At 53.0% G+C, this 20,779-nt stretch overlaps 1 protein-coding gene across 4 annotated transcripts in view; it reads left to right on the top strand.

Moving 5' to 3' along the window:
* The window catches only part of TPCN1 (two pore segment channel 1), a 65,160-nt gene that overhangs the window by 5,981 nt on the left and 38,400 nt on the right, over window positions 1-20,779 (top strand). Inside the window, exons 1-2 of one of the 4 annotated variants that reach the window (XM_035017050.1) lie at window positions 180-342; window positions 3,056-3,292. In XM_035017050.1, the coding sequence (XP_034872941.1) occupies window positions 3,181-3,292 (112 nt within the window). In that variant the 5' untranslated portion in view covers window positions 180-342; window positions 3,056-3,180. Of the gene's footprint in view, window positions 1-179; window positions 343-3,055; window positions 3,293-9,466; window positions 9,765-20,779 lie in introns of those variants that run through there. The other 3 variants (XM_035017052.1, XM_035017053.1, XM_035017051.1) reach the window with 3 other exon arrangements.

The raw sequence follows: 20,779 nt of genomic DNA on the forward strand, positions 1-20,779 counted from the left end.
TTGTTCCGCCCCTTCCCAAGGAGGTGGGCAGGGAGTCCGGCAACGGCAGCGGGAGAGAACTGGGGAAGGACGTGAGGCTTGGCCAATCAGAGCTCATCATGCAGCCTAGGTAGCCAATAGGTCGCCGCAAAGGGGAAATGGGGCGGGGCCGGCGGGGTGGAAGGGACGGTAGGCGGTGGACGGGAGAGCTGGCGCAGCTGCTGTGGTGGCAGCGGCTGAAGTGGCGGCGCCTGCTGTGGCTGCAAGAGCTCCAGGCTCGGGGCTTTGGTCGCGGCGGCTCGCGCGGGCTGGGCTGCGCGGTGCGGACCCCGGCGCGCGGTCCGGGTTGCTGGGGCGGCGCGTGTAAGAATCCGAGGGGTGCGAGCGATGGCCTGACGGAGAGGGCAGGGGCTAGGGGTCAGAGGGCGCGGAGTGAGGGGTTGCCGCTGTGCACTGGGCTGTGGGAGGCGGGCAGGGCGGGCCCAGACGGGCTGCGGGGAAGTCATCGCCGCGCTCTTGTCCCCTCAGCCCGGGCCGGGGCTTGGCGCCCGCTCTCCTGCCTCCCGGCTTCCTGAGGCGACCCCCACGCGGGGGCCCCGACCAGGGCTGGGGAGCACGTGGAGCTGGAGCCCGCATTCCTTGTCCCCCACCCCACCCCGCCATCTGCTCAGCTCCCGGGCTCCCTGAGGCGCCCCACCCACGGAGACTCGTGCCCGGGTCACGGATGGCTGCTGGCCCGCTTTCCTGGGACCTGTCCCCACGAATGACCCTTCCCTTCTGGGTCCTCTACAGAGGGAGAAGCAGAGCCCGCGGGAGGAGCGCTGGGCTAGGACTCAGGAGTCCTGCACTGTGTGACCTTGGGCAAGTCCCTTCTCCCCTCTGGGCCTCACTTTTTCCTCTCTGCAAAATGATGGGCTTGAACTCAAACTGGGGGCCTGGTTCTGCCAGGAGGGAGAGGGTAATGGTTAAGTGGGGAGGGCCCCTGAATTCAGACTGCTCGCGGGAAATCTGGGCTCTCCTACTTGCCTGCTTGTAAGTTAACCCCTCTAAGCCCCAGTTTTCCTCGTCTGTGAAGTGGGGATATGAGCTAAATAGGATTTCTCAACAGCAGTGCTATTGACATTTGAGCCACATATTTCTATATTGTGATAGGTCTCGCTTGTGCATTGTGGGATGGATGTTTAGGGGCATCCCTGCCCTCTGCCTACGAGCACGCCCACCCCCTAATTATGATAATCAAAAATGTCTCTGTAGGTTGCTGGTATCCCCTGGGGAGCAAAGTCACCCGGGTCGAGATCCACAGAGCTAAGATACTGCATATGCATTGCAAGCAAACAGTCACAAATTAAACAGTTAAAAATAAAAACCTCTAGCCATTATGATAACAGCGATAAAAATTTAGAAACCTCTTCTCGGTGAGACGAGAAGATTGATTGATTCTCTCGCCTGTAAAATAAACATGGGAGAGGATGACAAGACGTTAATTGTCAAAGCTGAGTGATGGATACAAGGAAGTTCCTTTACATATTCTCTCTATTTTTGAGTGTATTTGAACATACCTGGTGGTAAAAAGTTAAACCAAAAAGAAAATAAGTAAAACATAAAATTCTTAAGACAGGCCGAATAGTAGTGTCTCATTTGGGATTTCCTCTTTTGTCTCTCCATTATTGAGATTGCAAAGTAAAATTAATCCCCAGACCTGGGGGAAACTTAAAGAAAGTCTTACAGGAAGTTGAGAGCAGAGAGCGACAGGCCCAGCAAACAGAATGATGCTCACTTTCGCTGCCTAGTTTTAAGAAGATACTGACACATAGGAACTTGCTCTGGTGATGTGTGAAAGATGCAAATTGCCAGGTTGCCATTTAGTGGGTGAGTTTGGAGGCCGACTTGATTGAGCCCAGAAGGCCTCAGCTTGAGGAAGGAACCTGCTGCTGTTTTCAAGTTCAAAGGTCTGCTGCCAGATCTGCTGAGTCTTTACTTTGCATTTGGCCCTGCTCAGCGGAAATGGGAATGTGTATAAATAGGAACTGTAACAGGCTAGTTCTGAGTGTTTTAAAATTGGGAGTCCAGGATGAGCGCTTTTGCTGTGTGACTCTGGACGTCATTTTAAAAAATACTCTTCTCCTTCCTCCTAAAACACCAAAATCTAGGAGAATAATGCCTATATAAGAATGATATGGGCACGTGTAGGTGATCTGGCACACGACCTCTACACGTCATTGAAGCTAGGTGCTATGTAAATACCAAGGCTGGGTCTTGGAGAAATTGTAGTGTAGTGGATAGGATAACGGGTCTGGAGCTAGATTGTGTAGTACCCAAAGTTTGGCTTTTTGCTCTGGGTTCTTGGGCAAGTTCCTTAATCTCTCTGAGCCTAGAGTCTCCCACTCTGTAATGGGGGCTAATGATCCTACTTACTCTTACGAAGTTTCAATCAGGTTTACTTAAAAATTGTTGGAAGAGCCCCTGGTACATAGTAAGTGCTCACTGAGTATGAACTACTATTTTTTTTTTTTTAAAGATTTTATTTATTTATTTGAGAGAGAGCAAGCACATGAGAGGGGGGAGGGTCAGAGGGAGAAGCAGACCCCCCGCTGAGCAAGGAGCCCGATATGGGACTCGATCCCGGGACTCCAGGATCATGACCCGAGCCGAAGGCAGTCGCTTAACCAACTGAGCCACCCAGGCGCCCTATGAACTACTATTATTTTAATGGTTGTATTTTTTTTTTTTTAAATCTTTAAGATCTTCATAGAACACATAAACAAGGGTAAAGAGAGATGGAGGTAGAACATATTAGCCATAATCTCAATCTCCAGACATAATTATGCTTAAATTTTCAGTATTTGTTCTTACAGAGTTTCCCCCCCAATATTTTAATGCTATTACTGTAATACTCTTTATTGAGATATAATTCACATACCATAAAGAATCCACCATTTTAAAAGGTGCAATTCAGTAGTTTTTGGTACATTTGCATGGTTATGCAACTGTTGCCACTCTCTAATTCCAGAACATTTTCTTCAGTAGTGGTTGTGTTTTGATAATCGTTTTTCTCTTTTTATCCCCCAAACCCTAGAAGATGCCTCTGATGGAGGAGTTTCTGAGAAGCACCTCTGGGCCAGTGGCTTTGAAAGGGAGCTCAAAGCAGAGGCTATTTAAAGCTCTGGACATCGCATCCTGAGGGCTGCAGGAGAGGAGAGCATGGCCGTGAGTTTAGATGACGACGTTCCCCTCATCCTGACCTTGGACGAGGGTGGCAGCGCCCCACTAGCTCCCTCCAACGGCCTGGGCCAAGAGGAGCTGCCTAGCAGAAGTAAGACTGTGGGGTGCGCTGGGGACGGGGTACAGCTTTTCTGTTTCAGGGGGTGAGCTATGGGCTTGGTGGTCTGGTAGTAGATGCGTATATTCTAATGCCTGGCCCTACATCTGACCCCTAAGTTCTGACACAAACTACTGGCAGGCCATGGAGTCCTAATCTTGCATCCCCAGCTTAGGGATGCTTCCAGGGAGTGAGTAGCCTGCCCTCCCGGGGCTCTCGCCTCTCTCAGGGCCTTACCTCCCTTGCACTTGAGGTACCCTGCTTTGTTTGTGGATGCTTACTGGGGACCTCAGGCAAATCTGCTCTTTGGCTAGCTTCCCTGCCCCATTCCATGTTAAAAAAAGAAACCGATTTCAACACCAGCCTCCTCTGTCCAACCTGAAACTCTTGGCAGGGAAGCAGAGATGACTGCTTCTCCACGGTAGAGCTCAGTCCCTGCATTGCCCAGGACAGGGTGGGACGGGGGCAAGCATTTGCCGTGATCCATTGATTTGAGGGTTTGGGGTTTTGCTTTGTCTTCCTCTTAAACCAGCGCCTAGCACAAAGTGAGCCCAAGAGAGGCGAGCTTTGAATTTGTTACATTTTAATTGTGTTTCTGGCAGAATGAGAGACCTTAAAAAGCTTTCTGGTCCTTGTCCCGGAGCCATTTCCCTCATAAACCCAGGCCTTAGGTCCAGGAAACTTAAAATAACTTTCATTTTGTGGAGGGTCCTAAGATGTCAGGGACTAACACTTTAGGATCTCCTCACCAAATGGATGTTCCATCTGCTGGCCATGCTCCTGAGCCAGGACAGAGGGGTACTGCTGTCCTCCTGTTCACAAATGAAGACACTTGAGTCCAGGGAAAGACGAGCCTGGCTCTCCCGTCTCCTTTGTCCAGAGAGAACACAGTTGAGTCGCAGGGAGCTCCGCAGCCTCCCCTTGGAAGTCATGAAGGACAGCAGTGTTCCTGTGGATGGGAGTGCTGTGGGAGGCCTGGCTCCCTATAAACTGGCCTCTCCTTGCTTCGGCATGTTCACCCCACTTAGAGTGGTAGAGCTGGGTGGTCCAGGGAGGTCCGAATAGAAATCAGATTCTTCCCTAAGTGCCATTCAGGGCGGAGAAATCAGTGGCTCTGATTTCAGGCTCACTTCTTTTTTTTTTTTTTTTTTAAAGATTTTATTTATTTATCTGACAGAGAGAGACACAGCAAGAGAGGGAACACAAGCAGGGGGAGTGGGAGAGGTAGAAGCAGGTTTCCTGCAGAGCAGAGAGCCGGATGTGGGGCTCGATCCCAGGACCCCGGGATCATGACCTGAGCCGAAGGCAGACGCACAATGACTGAGCCACACAGGCACCCCTCAGGCTCACTTCTTACATGCCCTAGAGCTGGCAAGCTAAGTATTAGGCTCTTTCTTATCTGTTATCTTAACTAAGATCCTTTTGTAGGGTAGGCAGTATTATCCCTATTTGACAGAGGAGGAAACCATGAGTCAGAGAGGTAAAATAACATGCCCAAGGTCACACAGCCAAGCAAGTGGTTGAGCATAGATTTGAACCCAGGACTGTTTGACTCCCCTCCCCCTCCTCCCTTTTTTGCTCTCCTGCTTCTCCTCCTTGTTCCATCACAAGCCCTTAGTAAATGCAAGTACTAGCCCTTCGCATTTACATATATTAATCTCATCATATAACCTCAAGATAAAATTATTTTCCATATTACAGAGGAAGAAACAGCCTCAGAGAGGTTAATGTCCAAGGTCACACAGCTAGTAAGCAATAAGGCCCCTCTGATATCCACCCCACACCACTATGTAAGGTGCTTTGAAGAAAGTGATGTAAATGAATGTGACCTAGCCTCAGCTTCATTTTTTGTTTGTTTGTTTGTTTTATGTTATGAGTTGGGTGCTCAACTATGAGTTGGATGCCACCCAGGTGTCCCCCCTAGTCTCAGCTTCAAAGTAGGATACTCCCTAGTGTGGAGGGTGGTCAGGTCCATGGCCAACAAGGGAATGGACTGCAAAGGTGGGCGGTTAACATACTAAGGGTGTGGATCATTCTGGAAGTAGTCGGGCTCAAGATTCTAAATTGGAATCCTCGTCATTGTCTGGGTGCCTCTTTTAAGTCCTTCCACAGTATCAGAGCTGATGGCCAGGGTGTCTAGCTGTCCTGTGATTCAGAGTGGGAAGAGCAACCTAGTTCTGTGTCAAGATCAGGTTTTGAACCACTGACGAAGCTTGAGTGGGAAATGGGCCAAGTAGACAATAAAACCAGCCTTGGATGGGCCTCTAGTAAGGCTATTTTTATCTTGGTGAAGTCGGTGGCTTCTTTGGCTATTTAAGAACAATGAAATATAAAACTGTCAAGGTCCAGGGAAACTGCTTTCCGCACAGTGTGTTGGTGCCTCAGTTTCCCCTCTCACCCTCTTACTAGGTCATTTGCTCAAACCTCCAAGAACTAATAGTTGTAATCCTTCAAGGCTCATTGGCAAAACAGTCTGGCCTGTCTGAGGACAGTTTATTTCATGCTTGGATTTTGGCATTGACCTTCTACCCAAGGTCCCCCATCCCTGCTGTCTGAGCAGCCTGTCTAAAACACAAATCGGACCCAGTACTCTCCCCAGCTTGCAGCTCCCCAGGACCTCCCTGTCCCCCATGGGATGCAGGCCAAGCTCTTTAGCCCGGTGTACAAGGCCTTGTGTGCTCTGGCGCCTTCTTGCCCGAACGGTCCCATTTCCAGCCTTAGCCCACAGTGTCACACTGCTTCTGGTTCTGCAAAACCCCCATGCATTCTTAAACCTCTCTGCCTTGCTGGAGACTGTCTAGAACCCCTTTCCCAGCCTCTTGTTTGCGGTTGTTGCTTGTTTCCAGTTCTGTCTTGGGAATCCTGTTGATAATCCCATCTCTTTGAAGGCGCCACCGAACCTCCCATTCCTGACATGGTTTATTAGTCACTGCCCTTTTCTGCTTTGATACCTAGATGAGGCTTCCACTGTTACAAGTAGCTGACTGTGTGGTAATGACTTGTTTAACCATCTGATGACCTCCTGGACCCCGAGTTCCATTCATCTTGGTATCACCCAGCTCAATTTACAGGGTATAGGTACTCAACAAATCATGGTGGAAATAAACCTCGTTGGGTTTCTGGAGCCTTTAGCTGGCTGTGGGAGTGGCCGTCGGGGCCCCGGTCAGAGGTAGGCAGCATCTCCCCTGCCTCTTCTCCTAACCAGTGCTCGGAGTCTCACTGCTCACAGTACAGCTGATTGTCCTGGAGGCTGCCCCTGTCACCCCCAGTCTGTCGCTGATATAAACCCTTGTGGTATCAAGGAGTTGGCAGAATTCAGACAGAGGCCTTCAGCAGAGTTGGCAGCTACGTGGCCATGAGCCACTGAGAACCAAGCCAGCTTTCTAAGGGCGTGAGCCGTGGTCAAGCCTGGGCCTCCGCCCAGCCCAGCAGCTGTCACTGAAGCCTTCTGCTGGCTCTGCGCCTATGTACGCCTTTGTTTTAGTCTGCTCCAGCTGCCATGACAAATAGCACAGACTGGCGGCCTTAAGCAGCCAAAGTTCATTTTCCCACAGTTCTGGAGGCTAGAAGTCCAAGATCAAGGCGTCAGCAGGGTTCGTTTTTTTCTGAGGCCTCCCTGCTTTCCCTGCAGACAGCCGCCTTCTGACTGTGTCCTCACATGTTCGTCCCTTAGTCTGGGTGTCTGTGTCCTAATCCATTCTTACAAGGACACCAGTCAGGTTGGATTAGGGCCCAGCCATAGGACCTCATTTTACCTTAATTACCTCTTTAAAATACGGCCACATTCTGGGGTCCTGGGGTTAGAACTTCAACATAGGAATTTTAGGGGGACACAGTTCAGCCTGTAACCCTCCTTGCCCTCTCCTCAGATGCAGGTATGCAGGAACCTGGCTGTGCTGCCTCTGACCTTTGACCCTACGCTAGGGGTGGCCTATGCTGGGGTGTTATCTTCACAGGAATCTGGAGGGTTGGGATCATTTTTTTTTTTCCCTTTGTGGGCAAGAATGGATTTTATCCAAGACTCAGACGTCTCTGGGCTATAAGAGTGGCTGCCGAAATGCTAATGAATGACTCATAGGCAGATGTCAGCTTGATAAAGGAGGCAGGTAGAAGCAGAGGTATTTAAAGCCTGGAAATTAGGAATAACCTTGAAAATGGGCAGTGGGGCTGGCGTTTGACAGTGTGGTTTCGAAATAGCTCACGGTGTGCATTGTGTATCAGGCTGAACACTGGGGGCAATACAAAGGATTTTCCAAGGGAATTCTGGTCACACTCACCTTTTGCCTTCTCATTGCCTTTTTTTTTTTTTTTTTTTTAAAGATTTTATTTATTTATTTGACAGAGAGACACAGCAAGAGAGGGAACACAAGCAGGGGGAGTGGGAGAGGGAGAAGCAGGCTTCCCGCTGAGCGGGGAGCCCGACGCGGGGCTCGATCCCAGGACCCTGGGATCATGACCTGAGCCGAAGGCAGACACTTAATGACTGAGCCACCCAGGCACCCCTTCTCATTGCCTTTTGACCCAACAGTTGCCTAAGATGGGTCTGCACACTATGCTTTTTCTGGGTATAAAAAGGATTGGGGTCGAGGGGAGTGGCCGAGACACTTCGTCTCATGGGGCTACTTTGGTGCTGGTGGTCCCTGGTTTCCAGGCGACAAGCCATGCAGGGATAAGGCCTAAGGTAACGGAGCAGCGGAGCCCTGTCTTCCTCCTTCACCATGATGCCGAGTTTGCCATCGGGAGTTACCTTGCTCAGTGTGGTATCTAGCAATGTAGAGGGCCACTGCCCCCTTGCAGGGGGCCAACATGTGGCATCCTGGCTCCTTTTCCAGAGTCTTCATGTAGCCAGAGCCAGTTGGCACCAGGCTCAGTCAAGGTGGGCCAGAGCTGTTGGCCTTGGGGCAGGTGTAGCCAGGATGAGCTGGGAAAGAGCAGTGGGGGCTGTCCACCCAAGGATGATCAACCCCAAAGTGAGCTCGCCATCACAGAAATCTGTGCCCACGGTTCTTGCCCAGTGTCCTTGCCAAAGAGTGAACACTGTCCAAGGGACTCATGTAGCTTTTGCCACGTGTGATACCCCGGGTGGTAGACTGATTCAGCATGCGGGCTCCACAGTCAAGCTCCAGGCTTCCAGGTCTAGCCACGTGGGCATCTTTGCCTTTGTAAGCCTCAGCCTCCTAGTCTGTAGAGTGGGGTCATGCTAGCATGTCCCAGGAGGGTTGTTGGGATTTCGTGAGATCATGTGCATGCTCCCCACAAGAAGTGCTTGGCCAGTCATAGGCATTGTTGTCATGGCCGGAGACCGGGCTGCTTCTTTGGAATATCATGGTACATGAGCAGGGGTCCTGAACCCAGGCCAGGATCTGAATCCTGTCTGCCTCACTCCCGGCACCACGGGTGGCCACCAGCGAGCCAGGAAGTGGAGGCAGAGGCAGCTCGGCAGCTGGACACCAAACAGCAATTAGGTTTTCACAGCCTCTCGGGGATCCTGGGCATTGGCTCCGCAGAGTCATTCCCGGGCTTTCTTCGGGCCTCACCAAGGCAGAATGCCGGGTGTCACTAGGCCGGCGGACGCACCCGTTAAAATGAGCAAGCACCCGGCCTGCTGGGTTCCAGCCTCATAACCCAGACTTGAAGCCTTTCGCTTCCTTAGCCCTCCGCGTCTTCACGAGGGATCCTGTCCGTTGCCTGGGGCCCCCCTGCCACGAAATGCCATCTCTCCCGTCCACACGCTGAAAGCCACCGTGGCGAAATGGTGGTCATGGCAGCTGGGTGCGGGCTGGAGCGCCGGCTGCACTGCTCTCCCCCCAGCGCCTCGGGGGGTTCTCAGTTCACATTTGCTCCGGAGCGCTCCATGAGCCAGAGCAACCGGCTTCTCAGCCTCCAAGTCAGGGAGGGAGCATGGGAGGGCTTGGGATGGCTCACAGCAGTGCGTCTCGGGGGGCTCCTGATGGCGGTGGCTTCCCCGAGGCCGCCTCGAATGGTGGCCCAGGAGGGAAACCCCAGCTCTTGAGGGGAAGCCCCAAGATGGACGGTGGTCCCCGGACTGCCTCCATCCCACCTTGGTGTTCGGGGAGCCCACGCGGCGGCTCTCCATTCTTATCCCTTTGCTGGGGCAAATTCCCTGATTTGGACACTTCTTCACTCTTTCCCTTCTCTCCCTGTCAGTCCAAGCTGAGTAAGGTCATACACGATGAAGATCACGGCTCTCGGGGATGAAGCCCCTACACCAGGTGCCAGGCAGTGTCCAGAGGCACTCTGCTCGTGCTGGCTCTCTCGTTGGGTGCTCCCAGCAGATGTATGAGGCCGGCACCTTCAGGATCCCCAGTCTGACAGGCGAGGAAACTGATGCTCTGGGAGGTTGAAACATCCCCAGGGTCACGCAGCCAGGAAGAGCCACGGCATTGAACTCATGTCTTCTGACCCCAGACTCTGGCCCTTAACTCCTGTTGCTGCATGCCAAGAGGTAAACTCTGTGGAAGAGGGAGAATTTTAGGCTGAATTTTCTTTTCCAAAAGGAAGTCGGTTTCCCTCTTTATTTTTTTATTTTTATTTTTTTTAACTTTTATTTCCTACGAGACGTGTTATTCTAAATTGGAGTTCCATACCTAGAGCTCCTCTTTGTAGTGTAAAAATAGCCAAGCCAATGGGGTGTCATTGTACAAACTGTATTGGATCATCACAGAGGAACCAGAAAATATGGGCAAGTGAAAACCAGACCACAAAGGACACCCACAATTCCCCCCAGTAGAAAACTCTGGCTCTCTCCTCCATGCATGCCCTTCCTCAGCTCTTCCTCCGCACAGGTATTGAGCTCAATTTTCCATCACAGTGGTGGGGCTGAAAATGAGAACTTAAAGGAGTCAAGACTGGGGAGTAGAAAGGAAGGACAAAGGAACACCAGCTTGGGAGTGTGGCATAAGGCTCCTGGGGTCCTGAAGAGGGTGGGGTCCTGAGGAGGGTGACCCCCTGAGGTCAATGGTTGCTGGGCAGGTGATCCCACCTCGGGGCCCCCCGGAGGATATCCTTGGATTGGATAACTGAGTTAGGTCATGGGTGTTTGGGCTGCCTTTGGCATTGGGGGCCCGTTTTGCCTTGTTTGTTCTTTGTGGGAGGGACTTATTTAGCTGTAAAAATGTGTAGTTCTGCCTCTGTTGGAACCACTCAAGAGGATCTGGTTCAGCGGAATTGACCTTGTAGCGTAGGTCCTGGGGCCCGGCGGGCCTGGGCCTTCACTTCCCAGCGGCTGCCCCTCCACCTGCCCCTGCTGTACAGGATCACGGGCTCGTTGTTACAGATTTTCCACTGTATCAAGAGAAGTCAAAACCTACACTTTTAATCAGAAGTCTTCTGATTTTTAAATATTGGTAACCAGTTGGTAACCAGTTCTCATTTCTTAAACACAGCCGACCGAATAAAATCTGGTCAGTGGCCCGCTGCTTTATGACCTGAGCAAGAGCACACCGATTCAGTCTCGACTTTCTATTCAGAACCAGCTACTTCAAAATAAGGAAACAGTATACAGCCGACCATGGAACTGTGGCCCATGAGATGTTCTTGACCTTTGGGTGGCATTCAGTGGGAATTGGAACCGGCCGGGAGGTTTTTCTCTCTGCTTCCACGTGATTTGCCTAGAGAAGGACCAGATTTCATCCATCTATGGAACGGAGGCTGGAGCTAGGGGGTAGAAGGGCGCAGGGGGCAGAGGCCTGGAGGTGTCGGAGTGGGTGGGTGTGGGGGTGCTTGGGGTGGAGGATGGGGAGGAGAGACTGGCTCCGGATCTTGGAGGTTCTGTCCCGACCCTCCACCCTCAGGCCAGGCCAAGGAGCTGGGACCTCATTCTGGGTGATGGAGAAGCTGGAGAGGATGCTCTCAGCTGGAGAGTGACGTGGTCATGTTTCCAGGGAGTGTCTGAGAATTCAAGCACGCCGCCCTGTGAGGAGTGGTTGGAGCTGGGTGTGGAGCCCTGGGAATGTGGTGGTGGCCCAGGGACCTGGTGGACCTGTTTTGTTCGGCCTGAACAGTGTTTTCAGAAGTGGCATCATCAAGCAGGCCTGATGCTTGGTCACAGGATGAGCACGTAGCACCTGTGGTCTCACACCTCAGCTTCCCATGTTTGTTACCCACCTGGGGCCTGTAGGCATTGGAGTCTGCCTGTGGAGTAAATTCTGGTGGAGATGACACCAGGGCAGATATGACACTGTGGCTGGAGTCAAGGGAGCAAGTGATGGTGAAGGCTCAGCTAAGGGAGTGGCAGACGGGCCTGTGGCCAGGTGGCATTTCGGGACAGGTGGGAGTCGGGGATGCTGGGGAGATAGGCAGGGGCGGTGGCCTGGGCAGAGGGGCAGAGGATGTGCACTTCCCCATGCAGCCAGAGGCCAGGGCAGCAGGGGCGCATCGGGTGCGGGCCGTGGTTAAGAGTACGCACTCGCGGGCCAAACCAGCTGAGTCTGAATCCGCTCTGCCATTTATTGCCGTGGGTCAAACAAGGTGGCATACCTCAGACCATCCGTACAGTGCCTGGTTTACACCAGATGGAACCCTTGGTGGACGTGAGCCATGAGTAGGGACAGAGCAGGCAAACCTATTTTCTGGAGAGCCTAAAATGTCAATAGCAGGAGTTTGAACTTGGTCGAGTAGGGCATGGGAGCTTCTACGTCTGTTTGGGCCAGAAAGTGATGTGATGACAAAGCATCTCCCCTCTGACCTCTTGCCAACTCTGGCTGCCTTCCCCAGCCACCGTGATGCTCTTCCTCAGAAACCCTGAGGTGGGGGAGCCCTGAATAGGAATTACTTTTCTCCCTGGAGATTGGGAGGTGGGTGGAGAGAAAACTCCTAGGGTGTTCTATAGCGGCAGGAACCAGATTTGGCGTTTTTCTCTCTTTCCCCACCAGGCTCTGGCCTTCCCCAGGGCCGGGTAATGTGCACAGCCTCGGAGCTCCGCACGGCGCCTGCCTCATGCTGGGCCCTCAGGAAACACCTGGACAATACAGAACTGAGGAGTACTCGCACAGTACCTGGCCTGGAGCATAGATGCGTGCCTCCTAGACACATCAGGAGCCGCGGCCGACAAGGGGAAAGGAGTCAGGGAAAGAAGAGCGAGGTTGGGATGAGTCTATTCCGCTGTGCCCTGGCCCACTGTGCCTTTCCTAGTCCCGCCGCACCAAGCCCTTAGGATCAGAAAGGGCCTACTCTCCTGATTTAAAAAAGCATGGCCTCCGACTGTATCCGGCAGATAAGTTTCTGCTTTGTTCCAGTGCAGTGATACAGCCCCCTGAGCAATCCATTGTAATCAAGGGTTGCTCAGGAAGTTCTCAGTCGGCTCAGCCGGGAAGCTAGATCTAACTTAGTCTGTCGTCCTAAACGATAAAGACTTCATGTGTCGCATTTCCCCTCCGTGGGGAAAAGGAGGGTTGGATTCTGTCCTTGTAGCCACCCTTCATGTACTGAGGAAGCGAATACAACTGGGGTATTTGGATTGCAAATTTAAAAAATACATATATATATGTATGTATTTTAGCTATAAAAGCAAGCACAGAGCATAATATTGCAGCCCTAGTGTCTTTTTATTTTTATTTTGGAAGGCATGATTTAGGGGCTTTGTATTTCCATGAAAGCCTCGATTATGTCTGGGGACTCTGCTAGGTGAAGGCACAGCGGCTTCAGCCAGCTTATGGATCGACGCTCGCAAATATCTCCCGTGAGTGCGCTGTGGGTTCCTCCCCCACTCCCAGGCCTGACAGTGAATCCAGTAGCTGCAAATCAGTGTCCTTTATGCTGCCTTAAAGTCTGTCTTCCCCCGAGCCAGTCTCCTTACTCTCTTGTTAGGGGCACCAAGCACCGTGACACTGGATTGCAGAAGGAAAAGATGTGTGCAGTAATGTTTCTAGCCGGTTGACTCTAGCAGGCCTTGTGCACTGATGGTGTGCATCCCCGTTTTGCAGGTGTGCAGGTTGAGGTGTGGAGAGTGAAGCAGACTGGGGCCCATTCGTTCTGTCACTGATGGTGGGCGCTCGGGCAGGCAGGTGTGTGGCTGTGAGCCCTAATCCCACACCCCTGTCACCTCTTCTCTCAGGCCTTGCCCGGCAGGAGCGCTTCTCTGCCCAGACTTGAGCAGCCTTGAAAGTTTCACGAACTCAGAGTGTAGACAGGGAAACGGTAAACTTCCACCCGCTCCCATGGTGAAGGTTAGACCAAGTTCTCGGATCAAGTGTAAGATGAAGCCCTTGGAAACCAAGTGCTCTGACCACTTTCCCTGCCTGGCTCCAAGCCCCTGGCGGGGGTCCCAGCACTTTCCAGGCCATGAGAAATGTCTTCTCAGTTACACTCTGGGCTGACCAGCCTCCCTTCTCTTACTCCGCCCCAGAACTCAGAACCAATAATCAGAAGTCTTAAAACATGGCACCGCTCAGATAACCTCATTTATTTTTTTTTTGAAGATTTTTTATTTATTTATTTGAGAGAGAGAGAATGAGAGAGAACACATGAGAGGGGATAGGGTCAGAGGGAGAAGCAGACTCCCTGCCGAGCAGGGAGCCCGATGCGGGACTCGATCCCGGGACTCCAGGATCATGACCTGAGCCGAAGGCAGTCGCTTAACCAACTGAGCCACCCAGGCGCCCCAGATAACCTCATTTAAACCACTTTTCAGTACCAGTGTCCTCATGGGCTTCTGTCTCTCGCTTCTGATCCATCCCCACTCCAACTTTCTCCAGCTGAAGACCTTTGTCCTGTTCTTCCACCGAGCCTTCCCCAGGCCTCCCTAACTAGTTAGGGTAGTGGCTGCCCATCCACAACCTCCCATTCTCTGTGCTGTCTGTGCCTCCTCTGCTCTCCAGGCACAGAGGCCCTTTCCCTCCCCAGCACCTGCATGTGGTAGATTTGATTAATGTCTTATGGACTGAATCGAGGTTTGCTTTGCGCCATGATGGATTCCTAAAGGTTGTAAGAAAATGGAATTTTGGTGAGGTAGATAATTTAAAATATGGGCAAGAAGGCTGAGTTTGGCAAATCATCTTCATAGTATGATTAATACCCCTGAGTTCATCCAGTGTCGAGTTGGGTTTTATAAACCAAGTTCCTTTCAATCAGGGTTTAACCTGTTTGTGGATGTCTTTCAGTGTCTCTGTGATGCCCATTTGAGGCGGCCAGGTTGGACAAGACAGGAGGGCGTAGTGCTGCCCTCGGGGTACCATCTGGCTGGGTGCTGTCGTTTTGGGTGCTGATGTGGGGCACGAATGCGCCTCTTTCTGGTAGTACAAGTTTTGCAAAGGCAGAGACTGTGTCTTTTCTACTCATAGCCTGAGTGCTTCGTAAATAGATGTGAAGTAACATATCTGGGAGTGACTCACCAGGTTCACAGAACATCCAAGGCCCCAGGTGACTCTGTGGGTCACAGTGTAGCCAGCTCCTGGAGCCATGTGGGGTGACAAGGAGACTCATACACATGTGATGGGTCAGAAATAGTCAGGGCTGGGCCTGGCCCCTGCTGCGCCTGGGAAGAGCTGACTTTTTGGATGGTTCTAGTGCTTTGCACTTCTCCACGAGCCCACACATGTCTCATAATTGCTGTGGCAGCCTGGGGTGCTTGGCTCCCACCTTCCCACCCCTCACCGCGCCACCCTGCCATTTCTAGGCTGCCTTTTTTCTCTTGCTATAATCTCTCGTTTTGTTGGATTCGGTATTTATTTTTATTTATTTATTTTTTTATTCCTTTAGCTCTTGCTGAAAATCAGCTCGGGCAGAGCGGTGGTGCTCAGTGCTGGCTAATGGCTTGGAGCCCCTCCAGGCTGCCGGATGTGTTGGCTCTCACTTGTGGGGGGTCGTCGACAAGCGTGATGTCTCCTCCCTGTGACTCCCGAGGGTGCCCTCTTCTTGCGGGCTCGGCTGTTCACACTTGGCTGGCTGGCCTTGTCGTCTGCAATCGCAGTTTTTACAGCACACCCCGGGGCCGGTCTGGTTGCCTCGATAGGGCCCACATTTGTTCAGTACCAGAGCCCACTCGGCCTCCAGGCCCGTTGGCCCGTGTGGTCGTGTTGCAGGTTATTTTGTGCTGTTTTCGGGTGTGGAGATCAGACGCCGGCCCAGCGTGCCTAGAGACTCACAAGTCTGGAGATAGGGGTGGCTTGGGAGAGTTCTCAGGTCGTTAGAAATGTGTGTGTGTGTTGGGTGGGCGATGTTGTCTGCTGGTACTCTACAACATTCTCCTGTTTCTTCAGAGACTCTCTGTCTACAGCGAAGGACGGGGTTGAAATTTCGGCGTCACCGGCTGGTAGCTGTGCAAGCTCGGGTGAGGAGCTGAGCCTTGGTTTCTTCATCTGTACAATGGGGATAAGAATACCTCCATTCAGGGTTGACATAAAGATTAAGTGGGAAATTCCATATAACATCGCCTAGGACCAACTCAGTAAGTGGAAACAATAAGTAATAATGAAGTATCAGGGTTTCATTTTCAACAAAGTAGTGATGTTGCCCCTTCCTGAGCCCTGAGTAGGCAATTTAAGGACTCTGGATGGAGGGCTTGAATGTGCTCTTCCTCTTATTAAATTCCCTGACTTCCTCTTAAGGAATTGTTAGCTGGTTTTGGCATTTTCTTAAATGGTAAATGGAAGAATGATACGTTCACTCCCTTGGCCACCATCCTGGGTGCACTACAGGGAGAGTTTAATTCAGGCAGCTCTGTCTCTCAACCTAACCACTTGTTAGGTTGGCTTCTTGGTTTCCATTGTATTTTTCTTTACCCGTGATGCCTCTTTTGGGTGGCCTGCCTCACTCAACAGGAAGGGAAACTGAGGAAAAAGGAAGAGGAGGCGGAGGGCAGTGCCTGGCCACTGACTGCAGGCCCTCGGGCCCCGGTGGCTGCTCTGGGAGCGGCAGGGGCCAGATGAGCGCAGGTCTCTGAACAAGTGGCATGCCTCAGCCCTCCAGCTCTCTGCAGGATGTCGGCTTCTGACCACGATCACTTCCCCAAGGGCCCTGGGCCTCTGGCCACCTCACTCCTTGTCGCTGCTCTTCCGAGCAGGGCTGCCAGCAGCCACGGAAGATCCAGATGCTGCAGTGTGGCCAGTGTTTGTGAAAGCCGGGTCGAGCCAGCCCCGCAGGTACTGCCAGGCAGGGGCCGGTGCGGGCTCCGATCTGTGCTGACGCATCAGCTGACACATCAGGTGGCGTCCTGGAGAGTGAGTCTCACAGCCAGACTCGTCCTCTGAACGCCGCTTGTCTGCTGACCTCTTGCAGGGGCTCCGGACGTGCCCGCGTGCGGTGAAAGATGCCTCTTCTCCCGGTGCTCTCTTCTATAGCTCCCTTCCCTGTCCCCGTGTGGTTCACAGTTAGCATTTCCAATGCTTCCAAGTGAACGCGGGACAGATGTTCGCACAGGTGCTGCACTCCTCGTTGGGTAAACAGAGTGGGGCTTGCAGCCGTGTGTGTGTGTGTGTGTGTGTGTTGTGAGTGAGAGAGAGAGAGAGAAGCAGTGAGGGGGGCTTTTGACGGGTGCGCAGACCTTACAAATGTCTTTTCAAGGCACCCGGAGCACTTTGTACATGGTAGGTGCTCAGTAAATACTTGGTGATGAGTGGTCAGTACCAGTGAAAGCCCTTTGTTTCCGTAAACTCAGTGACTCAGGAGCAGGAAGCAGAATTGCAAGCCGAGTCTTGAATATCACGCATGAAGGAAGGAGAGATCCCATCCTGCCTGTGGGCATCTGGCACCCCCTTGCTCCCTCTGTGCCCTGGCAGGAGGTGGAGGTGCTGGGGCGCACAGCAGTGGCCAGCGTGGGGTGGTGAGGACGTGTGGGCAGTGGAGGTGAGCTTGGTGGCTCCCAGTGAGGCACCTGCCTTACACGCGGTGCGCTCACGATGCTTTCCTAGGAGAGCGAACTTGTCGTTTTGCTGCGCACAGCGTCTGTAGATGGGGTTGCAAGGTGCACCAAGACCGGCCACCTCGTCACGTGCTTCCGATTGGCACACCTGCTCAGGTTACTTTCCTTTGGAACCCAGTGGCTCCGGCTCTGTCTCCTTCAGCCGGTCCACTCCTCCTGCTGTGTCTTTGCCTGGGTCAGCTTCAGGATCACTGAACTCTCCAGCTTCCCAAACATGGGCTGCTGTTTGCTTCCCTGGGCTTTATGCGTGACCTTCCCTGTTTCTGGAATGTTCCTTTCACCCTCCCCCCAATCCACCTTGTGAACCATCTTCATCCTTCATCCTTCAGAAGTGGCACAGACATCACCCCTGAATCCCCGCCATGAGTCCCCATGGAGGGCAGTTCTCATACCCTTTTCTAGGCTGTTGAAGTCACTTAACGCACCAGAATCACATTCCTTCTCTTGCCTCCTGATGGTGAGCCCCATGAGGACAAAGTACATGGTTTGACTTTTTCAAATCCAACACTTGGCACAATGCCTGGTACACAGAAGGTGCTGAATAAATGTCTTTAAATTAAACCATATTTGTTTGTATCAGGAAGGCCAGCCTTGTAAAATTCCACCCTCCCTTGTTCTCCCCCAGATTACTGCATGATTTATGAAGCCTACCGAGTAGCTGTCAAGGTCATGTTCGCAACCTCAGGGAGCAAGTGCCCTGAGTAGCCAGTTGGGGGTGGGCACTTGGGGCAGTAATCACTGCCCTAAATTACGAAGAGGCACTCGTGTCCCCAGCCCCTCCCAAGAGCCTCTGTTCACAGCCACTGCTCTCAACCTTCTAGCCATTTCCCTGCCAGTTCAAGGCCCTTCTGTGGCAGACCTCCTGTATCTACAGAGAATCCCTCTGGATTTGGCCACATCGGTCTCTGTCAGCTGGCCGGAAACGAAGTTGAGGGTGGCACAGGGCATTATCCTGGCTACTTCCAAACCAAGGCTCCTCCTTCTAGAACAGTGCTTGACCCCATAATACTGGCCTAGTTGAGCCTTTTGTTTGTCCTTTCCTCCTCTGGCCTGAGCCTTTGGCAGGACGGGTTTTGGGCTTGAGGCCAACGATTCAGCTAGGTTGGCTCTGCGCCAGTCCTCGCCTTTCTTGAGGTCAGTGTATCTGCCCGGGGCTCTGTCCGTGTTTGCAGTCTTTCCTAGCATGCACTGATAACATGGGTCTACCTCCCACGCCATCTTGCAACTAGTCATCAGAAAGAGAAGGCCCGAGCAGGAGGAAATGTGCACTCTGCTTTCTTGCGGTAGAGTGTCTTTTGCTCGATTTTTATCTGGGGGCCTTTGAAGAGCCAGCCAGCAGCAGAAGCGGTGCCCGGAAAACTCATCAGTGTCACTCTGGTTTATTTTCCTCTGCTCTTGGAGTATTTTTTTTCCCATGGAGTGGGGCTCTCAGCGACAACTGGCGAATGGTTGGGCGATGGCTCGTTGTCATTCTGGTGGGCACTGGTTTCCGGAGGGCTCCGGGTGCTTTGTGGGTATTCACATTTGTTTCTGTGCCGTCCAGAGCACAGCTGGCCCCAGTCCCAGTTAGTGGGTGGGGAAACTGAGGCTCTGGGGATTCTGACGGTGATCCGGGGGCGGGGAGGGGCCCAGTAGGGAGTGAGCCTTGAAGAAGATGTGCAGGGTGTGTGTGTGTGTGTGTGTGTGTGTATTTGAGAATAGGCGAGGTTGTGCACATAAAAGAGGAGGAGAAGGAAAAGCAGCAAGGGTGGAACGGGAGTAGAGATCTCGGCGTAAACCTGCCCAGCTGCAGTCACAGCCTGGCCTTCTTCCCCATCCAGGAGCTCGTAGGCCTTTTACCCACGGCAACCTCTGGTCCTGGGCCCCAGAGGGAGGTCTCAGAGGCTTCCCCGGCCCACGCAGACCCTGCCCTTGCCGGATGGGAGTTGGATCACAGAAGCCCTCCCCTCTTGCCCGTTCTTTCCCGCTCCTCCCTGGTGCAGCTTTATGGAGGCATATGGAAACTGTTTCTATTTACCCAGCACCGCCAGGATGCGGCTGCACGCTGTGCGCCAGCGAACGGAAACCTTGGATTCCCCGCAGGGCCATTTCAGAGGCTGCATGCAAAGCAGCCAGCTGTTTTGCAGGGAGCGTCTGGGCCCTGTTACATCAGCGAGGAAGCGTTACCATCTGTGCAAACAGGTCATCCTGGTTTGGCGGCCTGTCCTCTGAATGGGAACTTTTCTCCTACTTGGAGTCAGTTTTTTGTTACTGTTGTTTTGTATTCTAATGCCTGCCCGGTCAGCTTTTTCTTTCAGCTCCTTCCCCGCCTCCTGCTGGTGATTTTATGCTCACCTCCCTGGGCTGGTTGCCAGGGTTCAGGGAGGGTAGTGAAAGAGTAGGTGTTGCATAAATCTTTAGTGGTAAGGTCTGCTGGCCGAAGAGGCCGCCGCGGCCGCAGCCTGGTTTTCACAGGAGAGCTCTCTGCTCAGGGCAGCAGAGGCACAGAACAAAATGTTTCTCTTTGGGAACTTTCCCCGGAGGCACAGAATGGGATCTTCCTGGTTGCCAAGAGTGTTCCTGGTCAGCTTTCTCCGACCCTTTTAAAACCTCTTTTAAAATTCCTTCGAGCGAGAGCCAGTGGGGAAGCTGACTTGCTGGGAGAGCCTGGAAGCCTGCTCCTCCTACCCTCCTGCACCTGCTGTGTGTCTTTTTCCCTTCTTCCCTCCTGCTCCCAGGCCAGCCACCTCCCGGGAACGCGGACATGCAGAGGCCAGGCCCGGTGGCCATTGTCCTTCTGGAGGAGGTAGTGGAGGGCCAGCTCCCCGACGGCCCTGTGGTGAGGCCATCCCGTCTCCACCAGCTGGGCCCTTGCGGTATGCCTTGACCTTGCCCTTCCAGCTCACCTGGAAGAGCTCGCTGTGCTCTGGGTGAGGACAGTGCCAGAGTCTGAGGTTGCATGTGTTGATCCTCGTGAGGTATCTAGTAATCCCCAGTTGGGCCGGACCTGGGGTGCTGTGGTGACAGCCCTCCTGTCTGCTTTGTTGTCCAGGACTCTCCCTGTGCAGGGAGCACCCATGCGAGCACCTGTCATTCACCTGGAGACCTGGAGGCTGGTATTTCTCCCAGGAAGTGCAGATATGGCCAGGGTGCGCAGGAGTCGGTGGGCAGGCAGCAGGACAGGTAGCTGCTCGCAGCCCCCAGGGTCTCAGGCTCCCCAAACAGACGATCCAGAGCAGACCCAGCGGGTATGATGCGTGCGCCGTAACCAGGACGTGGGGACACGTTATCCCCTGGTTCTTCATGCCCAGTAGTGACCAGTCAGGGGAACTAGGAGTCTCCACGCCGCCTCTCACATCCTGCTTTGAGGGAGTCTTTCCTAAGGAAGCCCACGGGGATCTGTTCCCCGGCAGGCAGGGCCTTGTGCCCCTAGGCACCCCACCAGCTGTGTCCTAGGGCTCGGCTGCCCCCTCGACCCTCTGGCGCCTGACCTGCCTCCTGCACCCCTGCCTTCCTCTCCTTTATGGGCTGTAATTGTCCTGCCCCTTTCAGGAGCTGCTGAGCCTTTGAACATGCCTTATACTGCAGCAATAAAGCACTTGGGATTTGGAGCATTTCCATCA

The sequence above is a fragment of the Mirounga leonina genome, unplaced genomic scaffold, assembly GCF_011800145.1.
Source record: "Mirounga leonina isolate KUSES-001 unplaced genomic scaffold, KU_Mleo_1.0 Mir_171, whole genome shotgun sequence".
Classification (NCBI taxonomy): domain Eukaryota; kingdom Metazoa; phylum Chordata; class Mammalia; order Carnivora; family Phocidae; genus Mirounga; species Mirounga leonina.